The sequence below is a fragment of the Microcebus murinus genome, chromosome 16, assembly GCF_040939455.1.
Source record: "Microcebus murinus isolate Inina chromosome 16, M.murinus_Inina_mat1.0, whole genome shotgun sequence".
Taxonomy (NCBI): Eukaryota; Metazoa; Chordata; class Mammalia; order Primates; family Cheirogaleidae; genus Microcebus; species Microcebus murinus.
This window is the reverse complement of record NC_134119.1, coordinates 53,573,237-53,596,684: the sequence shown is the minus strand read 5'-3', so window position 1 is coordinate 53,596,684 and position 23,448 is coordinate 53,573,237. Positions and strand designations below refer to the sequence as shown.

Below are 23,448 nucleotides of genomic sequence, written 5' to 3'. Positions count from 1 at the left end.
AATAACTAGTCACAGTCGCTTGGCGTCACCTGTCCTTACTGCTGGCCTGTGCCCTCTCTCCTCGGACAGAGAGCAAGTAAACTGCATTTCTATCTATCCGCCACTTTGTCTGAGAAATCTTCCTCACTTGCATGTGGACTTCACACCCTAAGAGAAGGTCCCCTATGGGCCAGGTGCTGTGTAAGGCAGCCGTCCCCAACCGTTTTGGCACCAGGGACCCGTTTCATGGAAGACAGCTTCTCCACAGACCAGGGTGGGCGTGGGGCGATGGTGTTGGGGTGCAAGCGCCTCACATCACTGTGCAGTCAGACCTCTCTGCCGCTGCTGATCTGTTTGCAGCCGCTCCCCAGCGCCAGTGTCGCCGCCCCAGCTCCACTTCCGACCGCCAGGCATCGGATCCCCACAAGGAGGGCAGCTTCCAGCAGGGGCCTGCTGACCCGGCAGCAGGCGGGCTGGGCGGTGACGCGAGGGCGGGCGGCTGAGTGCAGGCGGAGCTTCGCTGCCCGCTCACCACTGCTGCTCAGCCCAGCTCCTAACAGGCCAGGCTCCGGTGCCCGCTGCAGCCCGGGGCGGGGAGCGCAGCGCAAAGCATGCAAACAAAAATGGTGGAATTGACACGCTGGCATCGTGAGACTCCAAAGCACACGAGTCAAGTAAGTCTCTCTGGGAAGACAGAGAGGCGTGCTGCTCTGCCAGCGGCCGATTCGGGCATTTTGGACCAAAGCTGTGGTGAGCACAACTAGAAAAGCTGGGAAGATATAATAAAACATTTGTTTGGACCGTGTGACAGTACCAAAGCTGCGAGCACTTGTGGGACTGAAAGCAAGAGAGAAGCCAAGCAGGGCACCTGGCCCGGGCTTCCCGAGTCCCAGGCAGACGCAGCGGAGCGCGTCAAGAGCCCGCCGGGGAATCGCCCAAAACAGCACCGGCTCCGCGCCCGGGAGTGCGAGGGGCCAGCGGGCCAGCGACCTCCTCGTCGCTGAGCCTCGCTGCTGGAGGACTGTCCTGCTCAGAGCCAGGGGCGGGGTCGGGGGGGTGCCGGGCAGGACCGGGTTCTCCAGGTCTCCACACACGGCGGCCAGCACTCACGACAACAGGCCTAGAACACGTGATTTGGCCACAAACAAAAATTCAAAATAGATGCTAGAAAGACTGAGAGGTGACACCAGGTGCTGCGAGCTGGCTGCATCCTGTCTCTGGCCCTGGGGTGGGTTTGTGGGCGCTCCACTCGGACGATTCATTACCTGTACACTTGTGAGTTGTCCCCTTGTCTGTGTGTTGTGCTTTTAATAAAAAAGCTTACTTAGGGAATTAGGTGCCTGGTGCCCCCTCACCTTCAGAGAATCCAGCTGGACTGTCTGTGCCGGCAACTGGGCCTCGGGAATCGGCCAGGGCTCTGGCCACGGCGAGCTTGGGAGGTCGCTGTCCACTCCAGGATTCAAGAGACATTTCTGAGCTGGAAGAGAAAACTCTCAGTCACGCCGCAAGCCAGGAATCCATTCTAATGGCAAGCAAGTCTCTGAGCCTCATGACAACCTTCCTCATTCTCGGCTGTCCCCTGGTCATTCCTAGGTCCCTGCCCAGGACAGAGGCCCTCTCAGAGGCCCTGAACTCTCCCGGCGCCCCATCCACACCCTCTGGGTGCCCCATGGTCTCGGGTGTCCTGGACACCGCCTGCCCCTGGCCCTGGCCGCGAGCGCGTTCAGCGCGGGCCGCCACACTCGGAGCCGCCTGTGCCAAGCGCCCCGCGGCGCCCGAGTCCCTGCGTGGGGGCCCTCGGAAATGTGGGACGGATCAACAGAACTCAGTCCACCTGGCACATCCCCTCCGCGAGGGGACGAAGCTGAGCCCACAGAGGGAGGAGGCTCGCAGCCCGGCCAGTATTTCCGCCTCCCAGCTGTGGAAACAGGTGTTGGGTCAGGCTGCGGGGTAGAAGGGCAGGCCCACCCCGGCCAGCTGAAGACTGAGAGCAGGCCTCTCTTCTTGAGTCAACACCCTGCTGTGGGCCAGGTACTGGACACTCCCCAGGAAAGTCACATTATCCTCCTTTTAAAATTAAGAGTCTGTGGCTCAGAGAAGTTAATTAACTCGTCTAAGATCACACAGCTGACAAGAGTGGAGTCTAGTAATAAGAACCCCAGACGAACAGGTCTCAAGAGCAGCTCAGTCTTAAAGGTAACGCTACCCATACGTCCCCCACATTTCTGTGAGCGCCTGACATCAACACAACACTAAACAAATCCTCAGAAGCTGGGCCCCATCCCGACGCTGACAATATAACTAACATGGCCCAGGAAAATTCCATCTGGTCAGGTAGCAACTTAATTTTCTTAATAATAAAAATAATAGAACACCAAAAAATCACTCATGTTTCCACCTTTCTGAGTAACCGCAGTTAATATTTTTATGAATAGTTTATTTCCTAGCCTAGGTTGCTGATCATAACTGCGACCATATGAAACATTCCACATCCTGCCATTTATTAACCTAGCAGAATGACATAATTTGCATGCTGTTGGATGGTGCTTATTAGCAATATTTTAGTGACTACATTATATTTCTTTGATTATAGGAGTTAATTACAACATGTACTGAGGTTTTTTCCAATTGCACTGGCATGAACACGCCTGTCCACAGAGCTCTTCCACACTCAGGATTATTTACTTGGGATGAGCTTCCCAGAGGGAAACCTCAGGGCTGAGAATCTGAACACTTTTCTATTTGCCCAGCTGTTCTCCTTGGGCTGTGCCAGGAGCAGGCTCCCCGCAGAAGGGAGGGGAGGGTGCGGTCCTCGTCCCTGCAGTGGGGGCGGTGGCAGTGCAGCCCGCGCTCTCCTGAGCACACAGACTCTCCCTAACCGAGCGTCACACTGACCTCTCAGCTCCGCTGTCATCTCAGACTCGATGTCCAGGTGACGGCTCACCTGGAAGAGAAGACATCTCAGCAGTTATTCTGCGCGGCAGGGGAGAGACAGCCGGCCCTGCGCTCCGGGAGCCCTGCCTCTCTGCCATGTAAACATTTGGGGAAACAGGCTAAGTTTCATAAAAGGCAAGCGCTAAAGAGAAAATTGCCTAGATCTTTGGTGGCGCAGGCTTGGAGGTGGCTGATTTAATGAATTAGGGGAGTCCAGGGCTTTGAGGGACAGTTTTTCAATCACCTGAGGCTCGCTGCTCCTCATTTAGACCAGATTCCATTTCTGAAGCCCATTTATAAAGCTCGTTGACTAATGCCCAGAGGAAAGCAGGAGGTGGGAGGAAACGGCAGAGCGAGAGGAGGTAAAAATAGCAGCCCCTTACTGGGTCACCCGCAGCTCTGCGGGGCAGATGCCTCCACAGCTGGCGCTGTCAAGGCCCCGACTCACCCAGGCTGGAACTGGGCTTTTGCTTGAAGGTGCCCCAAATCTTGTGGGCGCCTGTGTGTGACAGGTGCTATGCCGCGCATTTGACATGGGCTCTATTCAAACCTCACGGAGCCCCTCTCGACAGGTGGCCTAGAGCAGGGAAGGGCAAGCACCATGTTCACGAGGTATCTTTGTCTATAAGTGACTCTCCATTCTCAGAGAGAAGACAGTAAAGCTCACGTCCCAGGAGGTCAGAAGTCTCGGCAGGGGACAGCGTGTCAAGTTCTCTGACCTCCCATCTATGGAGCAGACCCTGGGGCCAGACCTCAGGCGTGGGCAGGGCGAGCTGCCGCCTTGCCCAGCGCCACATTTCAGGTGGGCCCGGCACCGCTCCCTCCTCCTCTGGCCCTGAGTACCTGCCTCCAAGGTCAGGGGCAGAGGCTGACCTGACCGAAAGCACACAGCAAAGGCCCCTTGCTCCTGGCTTGGGGACATCAGCAGCCCAGGTCCAGGCAGAAGCCAGAGAAGACAGGTCTTCTGGGCTGGAGGGAGGAGCCTGGCAAGGTGTCCTGCACCCTCCACTCAAGGCAGGTTTGGGGGACAAGGGGAATGAAGAACCCCAGAGAGGTCCCAGGAATCCAAGAGCAGGGGTGCCTGTCCTCCCCTTGTGCCCGTCTCCAGCTAACGGCAGGGAGGCGGCAGGACCCGTGTCCCCAGCTGAAGGCAGGGTGGGGATCTGGCCAGGCTGACCTCATGGAATCCTCCCGCCTCACCCCTAGAACAGACACCTGAGCTGGAAAGAAACAGCGGCGCTCAGGAAGGAGCCAGGTGGATGCAAGAGTGACCTGTGGGCGCTGGTGAGCTGCACGGCGCACCAGCAGATGCCAGCAGATGGCAGCCTGAGGGCCACGTGTCGGGGCCCAACTGAAGCTCAGTTTCCACCACCCACCCGAACCAGGGTGAGAAAAGAAAATTGGAAGGTAAAGACTCAGTGGAGTGCAGTGATGAGAGGTGGTCACTGAGCCAACCACCTGGCCACAGGTGTGAGCACCAGGCCACACCACCTCCTCCCAAAAGAGCGCAGCTGAGAAGAACCGGCTCCCCGGCCCAGCCCACCACCCCTCGGCCAGCCCTGGGACGGCTCCCAGGCTCAGCCTCCTCCTGGAAGGGGTGCTGGGAGGACGGACTGAACGAATCCTTGGACAGAGCCTCGAGCGGGGCAGTGCGAGCCACGGCTGTCACAGCTTGGAGACGGCGAAGAGGCAGCTGGCCCGGCCCACAGCCACCGCCTCCCAGGTGTCTGTGGCCAGTGCAAGCCCCGTCCCAAGGGCAGGGGCCAGTGACTCAGGACACTGCAGGCACCCTGGGGTCCAGACCCTTCAAGGATGTTTCCAGAAGGTACCCCAGCCCCCCACCACTTGGCTTCAGGGGTCCCAGAGCCCTCCTCTCTCTGGTTTGGCATATCCCAGCCCAAGCCCCTTGGTGTCTCCCCCACCGGCCGGGCTCCGAGCCAGTGCCCACAGGCCACCATCGGGGCTCCATCTGTGTCCTCTGAGAGGAGAGCCTTGGCCCATAAAACAAGGAGCTCTGAACCCGCTTCCTGCCCAGCTGCCAGCCAGAGGAGCTGCCGCCACCACCGGGGCATCGGTGCTCCCGCAGGGCTCTGCTCAGCTGCCGCAACCCCGCTACCTGCTCCTCAGTAACTGAAGAGGGGCGCAAGGCCTGTGGCGGACAGGGGCCCGCAGCTCCCACCCAGCCTGGCCTCCCCGGGCCGCCCCAGGGCCCACACCGCGGCCGCCCACCCAGCCTGGCCTCCCCGGGCTGCCCCAGGGCCCACACCACGGCCGCCCACCCAGCCTGGCCTCCCCGGGCCGCCCCAGGGCCCACACCGCGGCCGCCCACCCAGCCTGGCCTCCCCGGGCCGCCCCAGGGCCCACACCGCGGCCGCCCACCCAGCCTGGCCTCCCCGGGCCGCCCCAGGGCCCACACCGCGGCCGCCCACCCAGCCTGGCCTCCCTGGGCCGCCCCAGGGCCCACACCGCGGCCGCCTGCGGCTCTCGCCTCTGAAACACATGGCGCATTTCTCTCGCTGCCTCACACCCGCGGCTCTGCACGCCAGAGATCGGCCTTCGGTGACAGGAGGGGCCGACGCGTCGAGGCTCGGCGTGTGCCCGACCCAGGCTACCGCCTGTCTTCCCTGCAGCCCTGCGCAGCCCCTCAGGGTCTGTACACATGCTCCCCGGGTTCAAATCCCGGCTCCCCCGCTTGGGCAAGCTACCCAGCTGCTGAGTTAGAGAGCTGCTGACGGACGTGTCTCCGGCAGGACTCGCAGCCTCTCGGCTTCACATCTTGTCTGAAAGCGGGGACGATAAAAGTCCTCCCTGTGGAAGGGAGGACCACCTGAGTTGACCTACTTAACACACGGCCTGCACGTGGTCTGTGGCACCTGCAAGTGTTCTCTCCTAAGGTCACCTGGGGTGGGGAACCAGCGGCCTTAAGGCCACACGTGGCATTCTAGGTCCTTCCGTGCAGCCTTTTGACTGAATCCAAATTTTACAGAACAAATCCTGTTATTATTAATAAGAGGGGTGCAGCAGGGAAAGACGAAGCTTTTCTTGCCCCCTTTGGTGCTTAAAAAGGAACAATTTTGAAATCAGAAGGCCGCGGGTTCCCCACCCTTGGAAGGAATGGCTTTCCTGCCAACTGCCCACACAGGACCAGGTTCTTACCCTGTCTCAGGTGCTTGACAAGGCATCTCATTCAGGCTTCACAACAATTCTGCCAAGTAGGTTGCCTTATTCCCATTTTACAGATGAGAAAACTGAGAAAATGAGGCTCAAAGAAATTCAGGGTCTTGTCTGAGCCCGTCTGTTTCCCACATGACACTTACTACAATGTGCAATGATTTCCTTTCCTGGGCTGCTGCAGGTTTTGGCCTGTCTGGCTCACCAATCCCCCCAGTGTCCTGTGCCACGCCTGGCCTGTGGCAGTAGGTGCCCAATAAGTATCTGTAGCATGAAATGGCAGAGCCAGGTTTTTGTGATTTGTGCAGGGAACCGTGCACTGTTGCCCAGGTCATGAAAATGGGGTGTGCTCTGAGAGCTGAGATGCCCTCTAAAACGAGAGTTACAAGTAATGCAAGATGGATCAGGCAAATTCAAAGTCATCTGAAAAGGAGGGAGTGGATGCCACGCCCAGTCAAGACTAAAGCCCGAGGCAGCCACATTCTGAATGGAGACTGTCGGTCAGCAGGCTGGTGAGCCTGGGGCTCAGAATTGGCTGTGGCTTTTCGAAGGTCTGGCAGAGACACGCTGGTCTGAGGTGGGCATGTCCACGCCAGAGGCATGTTCTTACAGAGGATGAGTGCATCAGTGTGATGGCACTATTGACTCAGCCTGTTCTCATTCTAGGCTCCCAAGTGACCTTCTGATTATACATGTGTATTGACTAACAAATGAAGAAATGCATGAATGAATTTGACTTTCCAAATAACTTGACTATGGGGAGAGAATATGCTGACAATTTTTCACCCCTCCACCTGATACTTCAGCCTGCACAGGAATTCTATTTCTGATAGAAAATTAATAATTTTCTGGTTTATACATCAGTCTCTGTGAGTTTGGTTATTGTAAGGCAGCCTGTCCAACCCCAGTAACATTTCAGTTCTACCTTTGGAGGCTTCACAACCATGGAGCAGCTTTTGGAAAGTGAGCTCCTCACTGCTAGGATGCCCCCTGAGCAGACAGCCAGTTGCCCTCCAGGGTGGCAGTGGCTGCATCTGATGCTTCCCTGTAACTTTGCTTTCAGTCTTGCCTCACTTAACACACAGTTATTGGGCCCTGAGTGCATCCCAGGGACTGTGCCAGGCATTTCAGTAAAATTGTGCCCTCTTTTCTTGTTCCTACTCCAGCTCCAAAGGAAGCTTGACCCCCTCAGGCCAAGAGAAGAGCACTGGCTTGGGAGCATGGGGCTCTGGATTCAACTTCTGGCTCTGGACCTAGCCGAGACATGGCCTTTAGCAGGCCGCTTGGCCTCCAGGCCTCCGTCTCCTCGGCCTTGCAGGGAGCAGGCTGGGAGGGCTGGGGGACGGGCCTGGTGCGCAGCGGCTGGCAGCACGCCCTGTGCGCACAGCCCCACGGGGAGCGTGGGAACAGCCCCGTCTGGGACCGCTGCGGAGCTGGGCTCGCCCTTGCACCACAGAGGCGGAGCGAGGCTGGCGGGCGTTGCGGGCTTGTCCCCAGGAATGGGCCGCGTGGACGGGCATGGGCAGCTGCAGCCGAGCGCCCGGGGTGCCCGAGCACTGCTGTTCAGGAGCGCCTTGCCTGGCCCGGGTCGGGAGCCTGCGCTCATCACTCGGCACTGCCTGTGTGCCCTTGCGCACCTCTCCTCGCCGCTCCGGCCTCAGTTTCCTCTTACGTTAAACGTTAGGACAGGGATCTTCACTCACTCAACAAACATTCTCTGAGCAGCCTCTCAGCCAGGCACGGGGCAGGCAGATGGCCGCGGGGTGGCTCCGGACTGCTGGGAGAGATGCCAGCAAGCCCCACGACAGCACGGGGAAATCCCTCGTACGGCCGCGTGGCTCATGTCCACGTGCAGTGGTGCAGAGGAGGGCGTGGCTACCTCTGTGGTCTGTAGGATTTGCAGCAGCTGCCTGGGCAGGGTCACGCTTGCACTGTGCCACGCAGGATGGGTGGGAGGCCACCAGGCGGGCCAAGCAGCCCCCAGAGGAAGCGGCAAGTGCAAAGGCCCAGGAGCTCATGGGAGGGAACTGCTTAGTGACACGCACACGAGGATGTGTGTGGCACTGCGTTAAGATCATTGTCTGTGTCCGTCCCCTCCGCCACGCTGTGGGCACTGCAGGGGTAAGGACCGCCAGCCCTCAGCACAGGCGCTGGCGCGAGGAGCCAGGCAGTGCGGCCGAGTGTCCTCGGGCAGAGGGGCGGAGGCAGCGGACATGCCACGGCCCCCACAGGAAGCAGGGACGAGGCTGCCTGAGGGACTCTGCCTCTGGGACTCCCGGAGCCAGGAAGGCGGCGCGACCCGGGCGGTGCCCCGTTGTTCGCCATGCTCTGCGCCGGCTCAGCGAGCCGGAGGGCCGGGGCGTGGCTGTGCAGCCCCCGCAGCAGCCGAGCGGTCAGCCCAGCCTCTGCCGGCACTTCTGGACAGGGATGCAATCTGGGCCGGAAAGGTGGGCGTCCGTGGGTGCAGGGCTCCCAGGGCTGTGCGGCCGAGCTGGCCCGGGCTGGGCGCAGGCTGGGCGTGGGAGGGCGACCAGGCTCCCTGCTCTCCATCCCCAGCTCTGCCCTCCATGAGGTCCTGGCTCTGGGCAGCAGGGGTCCCGAGCGTGGACTTGGGCCCCAGCACTGGCCAGCTCTGTGGCAGGCTCCTCTGTACACCTCGCCTCGCCACCTGCACAGCCGGCTTGCTGAGGCACCAGGGTAAGAGGTGACAGTGTGGGCAAAGCCCTGCACACCCTGCTGTTTCAGCTCTCGTCCATGCAGCACTTCGCCGCACATGAGGGATCGTGTCCTCACGCGCACACGGTGAGCACCGAGACTGCAAGTCTCACAGAGGGGTCCTGGGAGATCCTGTCCTCACTCGCACACGGTGAGCACCGAGACTGCAAGTCACACAGAGGGGTCCCGGGAGATCCTGTCCTCAGTCCCACACGGTGAGCACCGAGACTGCAAGTCTCACAGAGGGGTCACGGGAGATCCTGTCCTCAGTCCCACACGGTGAGCACCGAGACTGCAAGTCACACAGAGGGGTCACGGGAGATCCTGTCCTCACGCGCACACAGTGAGCACTGAGACTGCAAGTCTCACAGAGGGGTCCCGGGAGATCCTGTCCTCACTCGCACACACGGTGAGCACCAAGACTGCAAGTCACACAGAGGGGTCCCGGGGTGGCAGCTCACGGTACTGTGTGCTGGCTACTTGCCCGCCCGAGACACCCACGGAATCCAGCAGGAATTAGTGTGAATTCTCTCACACGGAAAGTCGAGACCCAGACAGACTTCCGGGACGGGCAGTGACTTGGATTGAGTAGGTGATTTATCTGCTGAGGAAACTGAGGCCCCCTAAGGAGGGTGGTGGGTGGGGTCCCGGGTGGAATCGTGGTCTGTGACGCTCAGCCCCGAGGCCCACCTCCCCTGGCCAGAGGCTAGGAAGAACATGCAGACCCTCCGGCCAAGCCCTAGGCACCGGGTAGATGGAGAGCCGTGTCCGTGTTGCATGTCTCGCTAGCAAAGACACCGTCTAACCCTGCGGGTCAGTAGTGCTGTTTCTGCGAATTCACCCTCAGCATAAATTCCCTAGATACACAAGAAAACCTTTCTTAGAAAAAATGTGCATTATCTTGTTTATATACAACAATGCGGGGGGGGGGTGATGAACTTGAGCACTAAGCAAAGGGGTGGTGACTTTGTGAACTGAGGCGCCTCACGCTCCACCCCAGCACGAGCCGCAGCAGCGTCACAGGCTGGCAGCGGCGTGCGCACCCTTCCAGCACACGCAGGCGTGCCGGGGTCTCGGGCACATGAGAAAATACGCTGGGAGAAAATACATGACAACGGTACATTCGTTTGGGGATTGGGGTGATTATTGTCTCCTTCACTCTTCTTTCCGGTATTTTTATGCAATAGAGATGGGCCTCATGCAAAATGGGAAACATTCCAAACTCTTCTTTTGAAAGTGACATTTCATATTGATTTTATGAACATATTACCTTCAGAGGAGGCACGGCCAAGCGTGCCTCAGGTTGCCTTCTCTGCAGGTCTCCAAGCTGGAATAGAAGGAGCTTTCTGATAAGGCTGCACCACCTCCCCGCTGGCCCCCGGCAGGCAGGCTCAGACGCTGCCCCTCCCTCTCTGCCCTCTCTGCCCTCCGGCAGGCTGGGGAGGAAGGACGAGCTGAATACTTGGGAGCAAGCTCTGCCCTGTGACTCGCTAGGCCACGCCCACTCCTGCAGGGAGGAGCCCCCCAGCCCCCCTGCCGAGTGGCAGTTTCTGGTCTGGTTTCCAATATCTGGGTTCTTAAGCCAGACACGGTGTCCTAATCCCAGCTCAGCCACTCACAGGAGCGATGACCTTGTGCAAGGCACTTATTCTCTCTCTGCCTCAGTTTTCTCATCTATATAGTGGGGTAATATTAGTGTCCACCCAATGGTAAGAATCATAGTGAGGGTTCAGTGAATCAGTTCACATACAGCACTTAGAAGAAGGCCTGGCGTCTGTCAGTGCCCAGTAAACTACTGTTACTCTTCGGGGCAGATCAAAGATAGGCACAGATTCTTTGGTGCTGCTCCAGGTGAGAGGGGGGTCATGTGCCCTTCCCTTTAACCTGGGCAGGCCTGAGGTGCTTTGACTAATAGGATACAACAGGAGAGACACTGGTGCCTTTCTGGGCCTGGTCTTGAAGAAGATTCGTAATTTCCACTTTTGGACTCTTCTCTTCCTGAGTCGCCATCTAAAAAGTCCAGGCGCCTGCTGGGGAGACACACGGAGAGGCCTTGGGACAGCACAGAGAGGAAGCAAGGCCCAGGCACGCGCCGCCTTCCTGCCATCCTGCAGCGAGCCAGGCACATGGGTGAGGCTGCCTTGCACCTGCCAGTGCAGCCAGCATCCAGTGATGTCACTGAGTGGCCAGCACTGACGCCTTGGGTATCAGAATTGCCCGGCCGAGTCCTGTCTGAATTCCTGACCCATAAGATATAAAAATGGCAGTTGTATGAGTTCTGCTCATTCGATATCTTGTTCCCTCTGTAGTCAGTTAAGAAGAAAGCCACATAAATAAATGTTCTTTCTAGAACCCTAATCTTTTCTGAGCTCTAATATTATTTCACCCCCACATACACATATGAATCAGAATGTGTGTGTACACATACAAAACTATACTGCACAAAATGTTTTACATCTTCTTTCATCATTTAATTGAAAATCTTGATGTTATTTCCATATCAACACATACAAACTGACCTCACTCTTTTAAAATCTTGCATATTATTTTATCATGAGGCTGAAACATAATTTATTTAACTAATTCTTTGTTTATGGGAACTTACATTGCTTCCATTTCTTTGTTTAATTATACAAACAAGGTTTTGATGAACATTTCTATGTATCTGCTTTGGCATACTTTCTGAATATATTCAAAGAGTAAAATTCCAGCTTCAGGTAGATCATCTTATACTCAAAAGGCACTCAATAGTATTTGCAGGCTTATATTAAACATTCTTTCTGCTTCAGTTAAAAAAATAGCATGACTATGTCATTGTGACATGCATAGTGGGGCATTTGCAATTAAAAAGTGAATGGGGCCAGGCCTGTAATCCTGGCACTCTGGGAGGCCAAGGCGGGGAGGATTACTCAAGCTCAGGAGTTTGAGACCAGTCTGAGCAAGAGCGAGACCACATCTCTACAAAAAAATAGAAAAATTAGCTGGGTGCAGTGGCCCTTGCCTATAGTCCCAGCTACTCTGGAGGCTGAGGCAGGAGGATGGCTTAAGCCCAAGAGTTAGAGGTTGCAGTGAGCTGTGATAACTCCACTGCACTGTAGCCCACATGACAGCGTGAGACCTTGTCTCTACAAAAATCAAAAACAAACAAACAAAAAAGAACAGGAAGAAATTAAAAATATAAGCCACAGAATTGGAAAACATATTTTCAAATCATATATCTACTAAGGGACTACTATCTAGAATATATAAGGAACTCCTACAACTCAATAATAAAAAGGCAAATAACCCAATTACAAAATTGGCAAAGAATCTAAACAGACATTTATTCAAAGAAAGCATATAAATGACCAATAAGCACATGAAAGATGCTCAACAGCATTGGCCATTCGGGAAATACACATTAAAACCACAGGGAGACACTGCTTCCTGTCTACTAGGTGCCAATAATCAGAAAGACAGATCTGGATGGTGAGGAGGGCAGGGGTCAGGACCTTCACACATTGCTGGAGGGAAAGTAAAATGAAGTTAGCAGAGATACACTTTAAAGTAGCTGTAATTAAAATGTCCAAGATTATGAGAATTTTACCAGAGAACTGGGAGCTACAAATAAAGAATCAAATGGAAATTGTAGAACTGCAAAATACACTAACTGAAATTAATAACTAAAATAATGAGATTTGAGCAAATTAGATTCATCCAAAGAATATTATTTAATTGACAGACAGAGTAGAAGAAAATGCCAAACTGAAAGGCAGAAAGAGAAAAGAATCAAGGTAATTAAAAATAGACCTGAAAAGGCATGGGCTTTGGCAGAAAGGTCTGGCCCGCGTGTGGGTGCAGCTGCACTTTCACAGATCCGAGACACACGGCAGCCTGCTCCCGCCTGTGTTGGCTGAGGGCACAGTGAAGGGCACTCCTTCATTTATTGCTGGTGGCTTGGATGTGTGTGCCATGATTTTAGGATGTAAGTTTGCGATATGGGTTAAGAATCAATATTCCCACCCTTTGAACCAGTAATACCAGTTCTCTGAATGGTTATATATGAATAATTATATATAAGTTAATAGAAAAATTATAGACCCAACAAACCACATCCACCCAGCAGACTCCTATACAATAATAATGTCAAACAATCATGGACAGGAAGGCTATGCAGCCACAAGGACAAAAAGACCTAAAGCTCTATGTAAAATGTGATTCGATGATATAAAGAACATATGGGGGAAAAAATCGGAAATTACACCAAAATGCTGACGGTGTATTTTTCATCTATCAGCTTGTCAAAAATTGTAAAGTTTGGTAAAATTGATGGAAACAAGCTGTGGGGAAGCAAGTCCACTCACTTATTCCTGGTGGGATTGTTTTTGAGGGTTACTTGCCGCTATCTTTCAAAGTTAATGATGTGCCTATCCTGTGACTGTAACTTCTCTTACCAGAATTTTACCATTTAGCTATGTAGCAGAAACATACACCAAGACAGAGTGTTCACTGAAGCCTTGTTTTTAATGCAAAGAAACAGAAACAATTTGAGCTTCCACAAAGAATTGGTTAAGTAAGCTATGGTTTGGCCTCATGACGAGATAACATGCACAATTTTAAAAGAATGAGGTCAGTCTGTATGTGTTGACATGGAAATACCACCAAGATTTTTAATTAAATGACGAAATCAAGATGCAGACTAACGTGTGGCATAGTTTCATATACTATGTGTTTCATATATGTGAATTTTTTTTAACAGAGTTTAGCTAGGTGCAAGGATCACAAGCCCCTTTTTTTCTCCATATACTGTTCTATGCTTTAAAAATCAACCAGGTAAACCCTGACAAGTTGCTGGTAACAGCCAGTGAGACCTCAGCTGATGCTCGTTTCTACTCTCCACACCCCGAGGTGTGGGGACTTGCGTGACGCGGGGGGGGGGGGGGGAGGCTGGCCCAGCTGACCTTGCCCTCAAGTTCCTCCTGGAGGTGGGTCGCCCGGTCCCGAGACGCCCGCAGCACTCGGTGAGCGGCTGCCTGGTCCCTGAGCTGGCACTGCAGCGTCAGCACCTGGTGGCGGAGCCGCGGGGCGCGCAGCCTGGGATCATCCTCAGAAGCCGGAGCCTTGGGGTCCTTGGGGCCGTGGAAGCACAGAGCTCAGTGACATTCTCAGGTTACAGTCCAAGCAATCTGCCTTAGCAAACACACAGGACTCATTTTCCTCCTCAATTTTTTCTGCTTACATTTTTGTCACAGTAAAGCAATTTTAGAAAATAAGATAACGAAAATTTCTCCCAGTGCTATGACCCAGTGGAATCAGTCCCTGTCCTCGAATTTTCCATGCAGCCTTCCTCCCGGCCCCACACGGCACCTATGTGGGTGCTGGGAGGGGTGCCTAGGAGTCCCAGAATGACAGCCCAGAATATTGTTCTCAAAAATACGCGGCATGGAATGACATGCCAGGCTCTGTTGTCGTCCATGTCAGTCACTATTGTGCTGAAATGCAGCATGATGAATGAACCCGAATGTGCCACTCAAATTACGAGCCGCTCATTTCATAAATGCATCATATATTGACATTTACGTAAGACAGAAAACACTATTTCCCACAGTGCTGAATCAGCACTCGGTTGCCCTGCACTGTCCACGGACCTCACATGAGAGTGGCGGGTCCCTTGGGTGCCAAAGGGAGTTCTGGGGCAGGGAGGAGGGGCCGGGCCAGGCCCACAGCACCCTGGCAAGCGTGGAGAACGCAGCGATGCTACTGCCCCCCAGTGGTGCTGGGGTCGAAGTTCCATTTCTTAATAACTTCCACTCGTTTCCGCAAACATGCACAGACACAGACACGCATTTTTCTATCTAGAAGTCAACACAAGATATATTAATATCTTCTGTTTCCTGCTCTTCTCCCTTAGCCCCATCATAAGCATTTTCCCCATCACCAAAGAGCGCTGAAGACGCTGTTGCCGGTGTGCGTGGCACTGTGTGGCCAGTGGGACGCTCGGATCACCCCAGCATTTTGCTGTCATAACTGGGACTCTGACAGAGACCTTTCACAAAAATTCGTGAACGTATCGCGTTTCTTTCTCCAAAAGCATCAGAGGGGGATCTTCTGGGTCTAAGGGCACGAGCATCTTGCAGCTCCCGAGCTGCACAAGGCCGCCTAGGAAGGCCCAGCCCTGCTAAGGGCGCGGCGGAGACGGCCAGGAGCCGAGAGCTCCGACAGGGCCCGAAGGCCTTCCCCACGCTCACGGCGTCTCCGCGTCCTTCAAAGCAGCCACCTGGGCGGCTGTGGCCTATGGAGTCTCCGGACTGGGCGGAGCAGGTGGGAGGGGCCTGCGCTGTTCTCTCGGGAGCGGGAGGAGGGGCGGGAGGAGGAACCAAAGGGACTCCATCACTGCCTGGGCATCGCCCTTGTTAACAAAAAGTGCAATAGCAGAATGGGATATATATTGTTTTAACTAACAGAAATCCACACCGTGTGGCTGGGATTCACAGGGTGGGCCCTGTCAAGAAGAGACGGATGCTCCCAGTGCTTCTAGAAAACCCAGCCCAAGACTTCAAAACAACTTGGCCTTTCTGAGAAGTGTGGCACCCGCCCTGCCTCCCTCCTCTGGCAGTGGCATGAACAAGTGCTTTGTCCTCTGGGCCCTAGGACAGCACCCACAGCATGTTCTAAGGAGAGGGACAGTGTGGGCGGGGCCAGCCTGCCCGTCACACGGGACTGCCCCACGCAGCAGCCCTGTGGCTGCCCAGCAAGTCACTTGCTCCCTAGCAGACACTGGGCACATGCCCCAGCTGCATGCTGTCCTTCCACTGGCAACAGTGATGAACGCCGCCTTCTGGGAGCTCAGTCTGGTGGGGAGAGTGACACCAACAGGGAGATTCAGCACAGCCTGGGGAAGGAAAGCCAGGAGGCTGTAGGAGCCTAAATGGGACACTGAGCCAAAGGCCCCACCCAGCTCAGTGGTGGCAAATATACAACTGCTCTCTGGGTTTGGGGGTGCAGTACTGGTCTGCAGCATTTGCTGATTTCTGTGGAGTAAATGCTCCCACGACAACCAATCACAAGCCAGCGGCCACGATGGTGTCACCAACGGCAGAGGTGGGAAGACATGTACACAAGTCAACTCTGACACTCCTCTGCATGGAGTCCAGCCAGGGGTTTGGAGGCAGCTTCTTGGAGGAGATGCCCCCAACAGGAGAACTAGAGGAGAAAGCTGGGGTGCAGGCATAGGCAGAGGCAGAGTGTAGAGAATTGGGGGAGAGGTTGCAGCATGGGGCACGGAGGGTGGGGTGCAAACAGCAACAACTGAAGCTGCCGTGGGTCTTGGGGACCAGAACACTGCACACCATAGGGAGCGTGGATCCCAGCCCCATGCGAGAGGGAGCGGGAGAGGGCCTCAGGTTGAAGAGTAACACGAACAGGTTGTGACTTAGGTGACAGGAAGGGGACACTCCCTTTACCCTCTGCCACCTGTTTATCACCAAACCCCATGGATTCCAACTCCAGTTTTTAACCCCAAATTTTCCTATCTAGAATCATCTCTTGGCTATACAACCACAAACACTGGACTGTTCTCCCTGAATCTATTCGGCCTGTTTTCCTCTCAGCAGACAGTGATCTTCTTACAGCATAAGTTGGACCATGTTGTTCTGCTCAAAACCCTCTGGCGGCTTCCCGCCACATTTAGAAAAGATCAATAATGAGTCCATAGGGCCTTCTGCAACCTACCTCATGACAATGCCTCCAACTTCATCTCACACCACCACCTCCCTGCCTGCTGTGGTCCAGCCACGCCAGCCACGCCAGCCACTTCTGGCTTTTCAACAAGCCAGGCTCCTGCCTGCTGCAGGACCTGGCCACATGCTTTCCCCCCTGCCTGGAATGCAGTTCCTTGCTGCTCCTTTCTAACCTTGAAAGTCTCAGTTCAATATTCCTCTCCTCAGATTTCCCAGTTCCTGGTCCTGGACAAACTATACATCTGGGGAGAGTATATAAAAATAATTCTTTGCAGGCATTGGAAGATGACCAATGCAGGGCTACAATCCTTGGGAAAAAGAAAGCACAACAAGGCAAGCTCCACATCATCCCTGGATTTTTCTCTGAAACATTTTGCAAACCATCGTTTAGGAACCAGAGCCCAAGCTGAGAGTGGTGGCCCTGCCGGTGAGGATCAGAGGCTGGAGTTGAGGGATGCTGAGACCGCTGGGGTTTGCAGGACAAAGGAACAGGGAGGAGAGAGCTATGGAGAAGGAATCCAAACACTGCTGTATAAATGCCTGTTGGGTCTCTGGCTGGATCATATGCTGTGGGACAGAGTACATGATCCTAAGCCTTGCAGAGACAGCGGCTGGGAGGGTAACTGCTGAAGAGACTTCAGAGGCCACACGCTGCTGAGAAGATGGCAGAGTTCTGGCCATGTCAAAGTGGAGAGGTCATGGGGAATGTTCTGGAACTGTGCAGATAACACTGAAAGGCCATGCCCTAGCCTAGGAACGAGGAACACGCTTTAGGAGTAATATCAAGCTCTAGGACTGGACAAAAAGGACATAAATCTGCACAAGAATAAGGTGGTCTGCTGATCATTCAACTTCCTGCCAGAACAAAACTCAGTCAACATCCTTTAGAGGAGGATAATGACCAGAAGTCTCCACAACACAGCATATGTAATGTTCAACATAAAAAGTTTCAAAAATTACTAGACATATGAAGAAGCAGGAAAACATGACAATTCACCAAGAAATAAAATAGTCAATAGAAGTAGGCAAAGTGATGATCCAAATACTGGCATTAGCAGAGAAGTCTTTCAAAATAACTGATACATATTTTATAAAACATATGAAAATATAAACAAAATGGATGAAAAGATGGAGTATTAATCAGAATCTCTTTTAAAAAAGATATTCTAAAACTGCAAAATGCAATAAATGAAATTAGGAACTCATTGGATGGATTTAAGACACAATGGGACACAGTAGAACACAGGAGTAGTGAACTAAAAGATAGGTCAATAGAAAATCCAAACTGAAGCACTAAGAGGAAAAAATTAAAATAGATAGAATGGAGTTTTTGAAAATGTGGGATATAGTAAAAAAGTCTGGATTTCTAGAAGGACAGGAGAGAAAAATACGACAGAATAAAATATTCAAAGAAAAAATAACCAAGAATTTTCCAAGTTTGATAAAAGACATGAATATACAATTTCAAGAAGCTCAAAAAACTCAAGCAGGATAAATACAAATAAAATCACACGTAGGCACATCATAGTGAAACTGCCAAAACCCAAAGATAAAGAGGAAATCTTACAAGCGGTCAGAGATAAAATGACACATTTCTTTTGGGGGTGGGAAGGGGAGAAAAAAACAATGACAATAATAACTAATTTCTGGATAGAAACTATGGGAGGCAGAAGACGGTGGAATGACATCTTTAAAGTGCCAGAAGAGGAGGAAAACTTGCCTATCTAAAGTTCTGACTCCAGTGAAAAAAACCTTTAAAAAGTGGGGGAGAAAAAATTGTTTTCATGAAAATAAATATGAGAGAATTAATTACCAGCAAACCCTCACTACAAAAAATATCAAAGTTCTTAAGGCAGAAGGAAAACAGATCCACAGAAGAGGAATTAAGATTGAACAACACAAGAACATGTAAAGATATTGGTAAGTAAAAAACATTAATGATTGTCTAAAATAACAATAATCTGTAAGGTTTATTATACATAGGAGTAATATATATGAAAAAACAAAAAAAAGTTGAAAGGAAATAAAACTATTAAAAGATTTTTGCATTATTTGAGATATGGTAAAAATGCTAATTTAAAGTAAATTTAAATAATTAATAGATATATTTTAATATTTCTAGGGTAACCACTAAAAGAATACTACTAAAATATATAATGTAATAACCTAATGGAAAAGAAAAAGGAATAATAAAAATATGATTAATATAAAAAATGAAGGCAGAAAAGAAATAAAAAGAAACAACAGCTGAAATAGATAGAAAAAATAGCAAATAAAATAAAATAATGTCATAATATAAAAATCAAAAATAACATAATTAAAAGAAGAAATACACAAATACACACTCAGGAGCTGGAGATTTTAAAACACATCTTAGTAAATGACAAAAGAGACAGAGGACACATCAGTAATGATATAAAAGATTTGATAAGGACAATTAATCAGCTTGGCCTCATTAATACTTAACAATTACAGAATATTTATTATTTACAAGGGCTTGGGGGATATGCCATTGCCTGGTCAATAAAACAATCTCAACAAAATAATATAGTATATACTTTCTGACAACAATGAAATAAAACTAGAACCCAATAACAAAAATATAACTAAAATATTCCAGACATGCTTGGAAATTGAGCAACATGCTTTTAAATAACCCAGGGGTCAAAGAAGCAACCATCACAGAAAGGATGCTAGAGAGAAAGGCACAGCTTCACTGGGTAGATTACGGAAGAACAGCTGAAAACCAGTGGTGCACGCTCTCAACACCGGAGCAGGAAAAGAACAACAGCAAATTGAAGCAAAGGAAAGTGGAAGAGAGAAAATAATGAAGATACAAGAAGAAATCAATGAAATAAAATACAAGACAATAAATAAAATCAATAAAACCAAAAGCTTATTCTTTGAAATGATTGATAAAATTGCTGGGCATGGGGAGAGAGACAAGAAAGATGAAAGAGAGAGGGAGAGAGAAGGATGGAGAGAGGTGGGAGAGGACAAGGGAGGCAGACAGAGACAGAGATGGAGAATAAATACGAGTAATTGCAAAGGGCTCAACACTAAACATCCTGCAGACCTTACAGGCATCATGAGCATTTTATCCTAGAAGTCTGGGTCGAGCATTGTCCACAGACGAGGACAGGGACTCGGAGAAGCCCGCGTCTGGGCTCACGGTCACAGGCCTGCAAGCACAGAGCAGGGGCTGAACCCTGCTTTATCACATTCTGAAATATGATCAGGGCTGCTTGAAAAAACCCCAGACTAGAAATTCAAGGTCTGATCAGTAAACACCCCCTTGATCCCTGCTGAGCCTGAGCAGAGGGCAGGTACAAATGGAGACTCTGGGGCCAGAGTGTCCAGGTGTGAGTCCCAGCCCCACCCTCACTAGCCTGGGACTTCAGCCTATGACTTCACTCCTCTGTGCCTTTGTTTTCTCACCTGGTAAATGGGGATGATGACTGTCCCTCCCTCACAGGGCTCAACACTGGAACGGTCTACCTGCAGAAGGTCAGCATGTGTGACTAGCAGGCAGGTGTGCAGACTCACCCTACCTGGGGGCCGTCGCTCGGGGACCTCTGAGCTTGTCCTCCAGCTGGAAAACACTGCGACCCTTTCTCCTCTCTTTCCACATGTGCTTCTTTCACTCCTGCTCGGCTGACACTTCCCTGCAGGGCATTGGCCACTCCTGCATTCCCGCAGACCAGGGATGGAAGAGACTGAGCGCGGTGTCTGGAATTCTCCGCACCTAAGGAAGGCCCTGTCTGCCTTCCAGTCGGACCCGTTTCCCCCTCCAAGGGGGGCCCAGACAGATGAGTCACCTGAACATCCTTGTCCACAGTGAACACCTGGGTTTTTCCTGGGAGGCAGGCCCCTCCTCTCACCTCCGCGCTCCTCTGCAAGGTGGCCTCCCCCTCCGGGACAGGGACCCCGCACAGGAGGCGGTCCTTCTCGCCCCGGGAGCCGCGGACCACGCCTTCCATTCCCAGCGCTGGCTCCTTCATCAGCTCTTTGTGACTGACCCCGAGCTCCGAAAGCAGCGCCTGGAGCTCCCGGCTTCCCAGGGTGGCGCGCCCCATCGCGCCCTCAGCTGTCCTCACGCTCTCGGACACGGCCTTCTGGAGTCGGCACAGCCTCCCTTTCAGGCCTGCGTTTTCCTCCTCGAGCTCAGAGATCTTGCTGTAGCTCTCCGCATTGCAGTCTTCCAGGAGAGCAACGGCCTGCACGTATTGGTCCAGTTCTCTCCTTAGGTGAGAGATGTCTCCTACCAGCGTCTGGTTTTCCCGCTGCAGCCTGGATATTGTCGCCTCTCTCTCTCTCTCTCTCTCTAGGGCGCACACTCTTCCGTGGCTTCTGTCTTGGTCTCCCTGGAGTTTGGCGTTGTCACGTAAAGCCTGGCTTCTCTCTTCCTTCAGTGCAGACACGAGCTGCTGGGACCTGCTCCTCACTCTCTCCTCGGGCCCCTGCGGCTCTGCGGGCGCCTCTGCAGGGCCAGGGCCGGCCTCACCCCCGCCAGCCGGCGTCCCTGGAAGGACTTCGCTGGTGCCCAGGGCCGTGGGCTTTCGCAGTTTGACACTGTCACCACTCTTTCTGGCCTCTGCTTCCTCGACAGAACAAATGCCCAGACCCTGGTGTCCCCAAACCTGCGGAGAGCAAGCTCTCTCCCCGGAGCCGGGCCACTTGCGCACAAATCTCCGGCTCTCTCCCGCCCGCGCGGTTGCTGGCCCCCGCCGGCCCCCGCCAGGCCTCGGCAGGGAGAGCTGCGGGAGGCAGGCCTGCACCTCCTCTGCAAACTCGTCTGTTTTGACAGTGTACCTGTCACGCCCTCTGCTCGGAGCCCCGGGAATGCCAGTGGGGTCACCCCGGCCGCCTGGTAGTCCGCGAGGCAAGCCTGTCTCTCCCGAGGAGAGAAGTGTCTTCTCGCCCTCACGTTCCTGGGAGTCGGGCTTCTCAGGGATGTCCCGGCCGCCCAGCCTGGATGCTTCTTGCTGTGGCACCTCCCTCTCCTCCCCCTCCTGGCCTCGCTCCTCAGGGCTCTCGGCCCGCAGGGGCAGAGCCGCTGCGCCCTGGCGCCTGGGCCGCGAGTCCGGTGCGCCCTCCCGGCCCGCCACTCCGCCCCTCCCCGCCGGGGGCCGGCCGCTTGCCGGCCAGGACTCCCTGGTCCCCGGGGCCCTGGAGAAGGTGGCTGGGGGGGCCCCTTCCTCCTCCTCCCACGGCTGCCTGCCAAGGAGACCCTGGACGCATCCTGCCCGCCTTCCTCCCCCGCCCAGGGGGCCGTGTCCCTGCTGCAGTGGCGGCGCTGGAGACCGCTGTGCCCGCCCAGGGCTGGCAGCAGCCCGTCCCTGCGAAGCCGCCTCCTCGCCCTGCGCGCCTCCGCAGGCTCGAACCCTGCTCTCCAAGCTCAGGTGCTCACGGCACCCCCGACTGGGCTGGCACTTGTCCCCGAGGTCTTCCTCCTCCTTGCCCCGAATCCTCCTTGTTCTCACCCCTGGGGCCCCTCCGCCCTCATTCCAAGTGGGCCCTTTGCTGGGAAGTCGGCCACTTAAAATGTGTGGGGCCTCCTGGCAGAGGGAGGGGCTGCTCCTTGCTTGATGCCGGTCCCAGCTGGGGTGCCCTGCGGCTCTGGGAGCAGGTGGAGGTCTGGTGTCTGACACTGCCGGGGTTTGGAGCTCTTCTGGAGGAGCCTCCGGGAGCCGCAGCAGCTGCTGGAGAGCAGAGTCCCCAGCCAGCCCCCAGGGAGGGAGAGTGCACGTCTGCACCGGGAGGAAGGGCTCCGGGGCAGGGGCGGCTGTGAGGTCCTCTGAAATTCTGGCCAGGTCCACAGGGAGGAGCCACCCGTCCAAGCACTGCCCTGGTGAGCCGCCACAGATGAGGACAAGAATCTGTCCATCCAAGCTGGGCACAGCCAGAGTAAGCTGTGGACGGGAAGAGAAGACGAGGAGTGAAGCAGCCCCTTCCCTCATGTAGCCCCCAACCGCACCTGTTGGCGTGCTCTGTGCTTCCTACCAGGTGCACGGGAGCCCGGCTCATTCCCACAAAGGCCAAGGACCACCCCAGGTCCTTTGCACATGCTCCACCCTCTGCCCAGGATGGGGAGCATCCCTGCCGTCACTCTCCACTCTCGGTACATTCCCCCTTCGCCTTCTGCCTCGGCACCCCCTCCGTCCCTCCCCCAGAGCCTTGCACAGGTTGACAAACTGGCGCCACAGCCACGTAGGGCTATTGAAATGTAAAGTAATTAAATAAAAGTTAACATTCGGTCCTACAGTGGCAGGAGCCACATTTCAAGTACTCAGTGGCCCCAGGGGCTTGTGGCTACCGTCTTGGGCAGCGCAGATGTAGAACATTCCTGGGGTCACAGAATATTCCAGTGGACAGTGCCAGTGCAGGCTGCCCACTCCCTGAGGACACGGACTGCATCGTTGTTCAACCCCTGGGTCTAGAACAGTGCCGGGAACACAAAAGCTGTTTCCTGGATATTTTAAAATATATGTTTATATTCACTTATTCAGTATGTTTACCAAGAGAGGAGGATGGGCCCAACTCACAGAGGAGCCCCAGGATGGGCACGGGAGGACAGGGAGATGAGATTCGGCCTCTGCCAGGCCCACTGTGAGCCCTGGGGCCTGCCCCCAGGACCTGGGGCTGTGAGCTGGCTCTCGGTGGAGCCCCAGAACCGCTGGGCAGGTCCAGAGCCAGGGGAGAAGGACAGGGACCTCTCAAAGAACAGCAGCAGAAGGGGCTTGGAAGCCAGGAGGGCCTCCCCGTCTGGGTGCCACCATGCCCTGTCCCTGGAGCTACCTACAGGCAGCACTCTATCCTCTCAGCACTGTACACCGAGACACTGTCTCGGCTGCCCGCAGCGAAATGAGTGCCAGAGCCACACAGGCCCAGCCTCGATCCGGGCGTGACCGTGGCGAGTCACTCAACTCCT

General features: G+C 53.9%; 1 protein-coding gene across 1 annotated transcript in view; it reads right to left on the bottom strand.

The window, feature by feature from the left end:
• Positions 1-23,448, bottom strand: part of C16H4orf50 (chromosome 16 C4orf50 homolog) — a 111,816-nt gene that overhangs the window by 55,018 nt on the left and 33,350 nt on the right. Inside the window, exons 7-17 of the mRNA XM_075993427.1 lie at positions 20,069-22,429; positions 13,740-13,907; positions 10,070-10,126; positions 9,788-9,893; positions 9,169-9,221; positions 8,878-8,963; positions 8,500-8,768; positions 7,964-8,197; positions 4,836-5,043; positions 2,875-2,948; positions 1,335-1,456 (exon numbers count right to left, since the gene is read on the bottom strand). Of these exons, the coding sequence (XP_075849542.1) occupies positions 1,335-1,456; positions 2,875-2,948; positions 4,836-5,043; positions 7,964-8,197; positions 8,500-8,768; positions 8,878-8,963; positions 9,169-9,221; positions 9,788-9,893; positions 10,070-10,126; positions 13,740-13,907; positions 20,069-22,429 (3,738 nt within the window). The remainder of the gene's footprint in view (positions 1-1,334; positions 1,457-2,874; positions 2,949-4,835; positions 5,044-7,963; positions 8,198-8,499; positions 8,769-8,877; positions 8,964-9,168; positions 9,222-9,787; positions 9,894-10,069; positions 10,127-13,739; positions 13,908-20,068; positions 22,430-23,448) is intronic.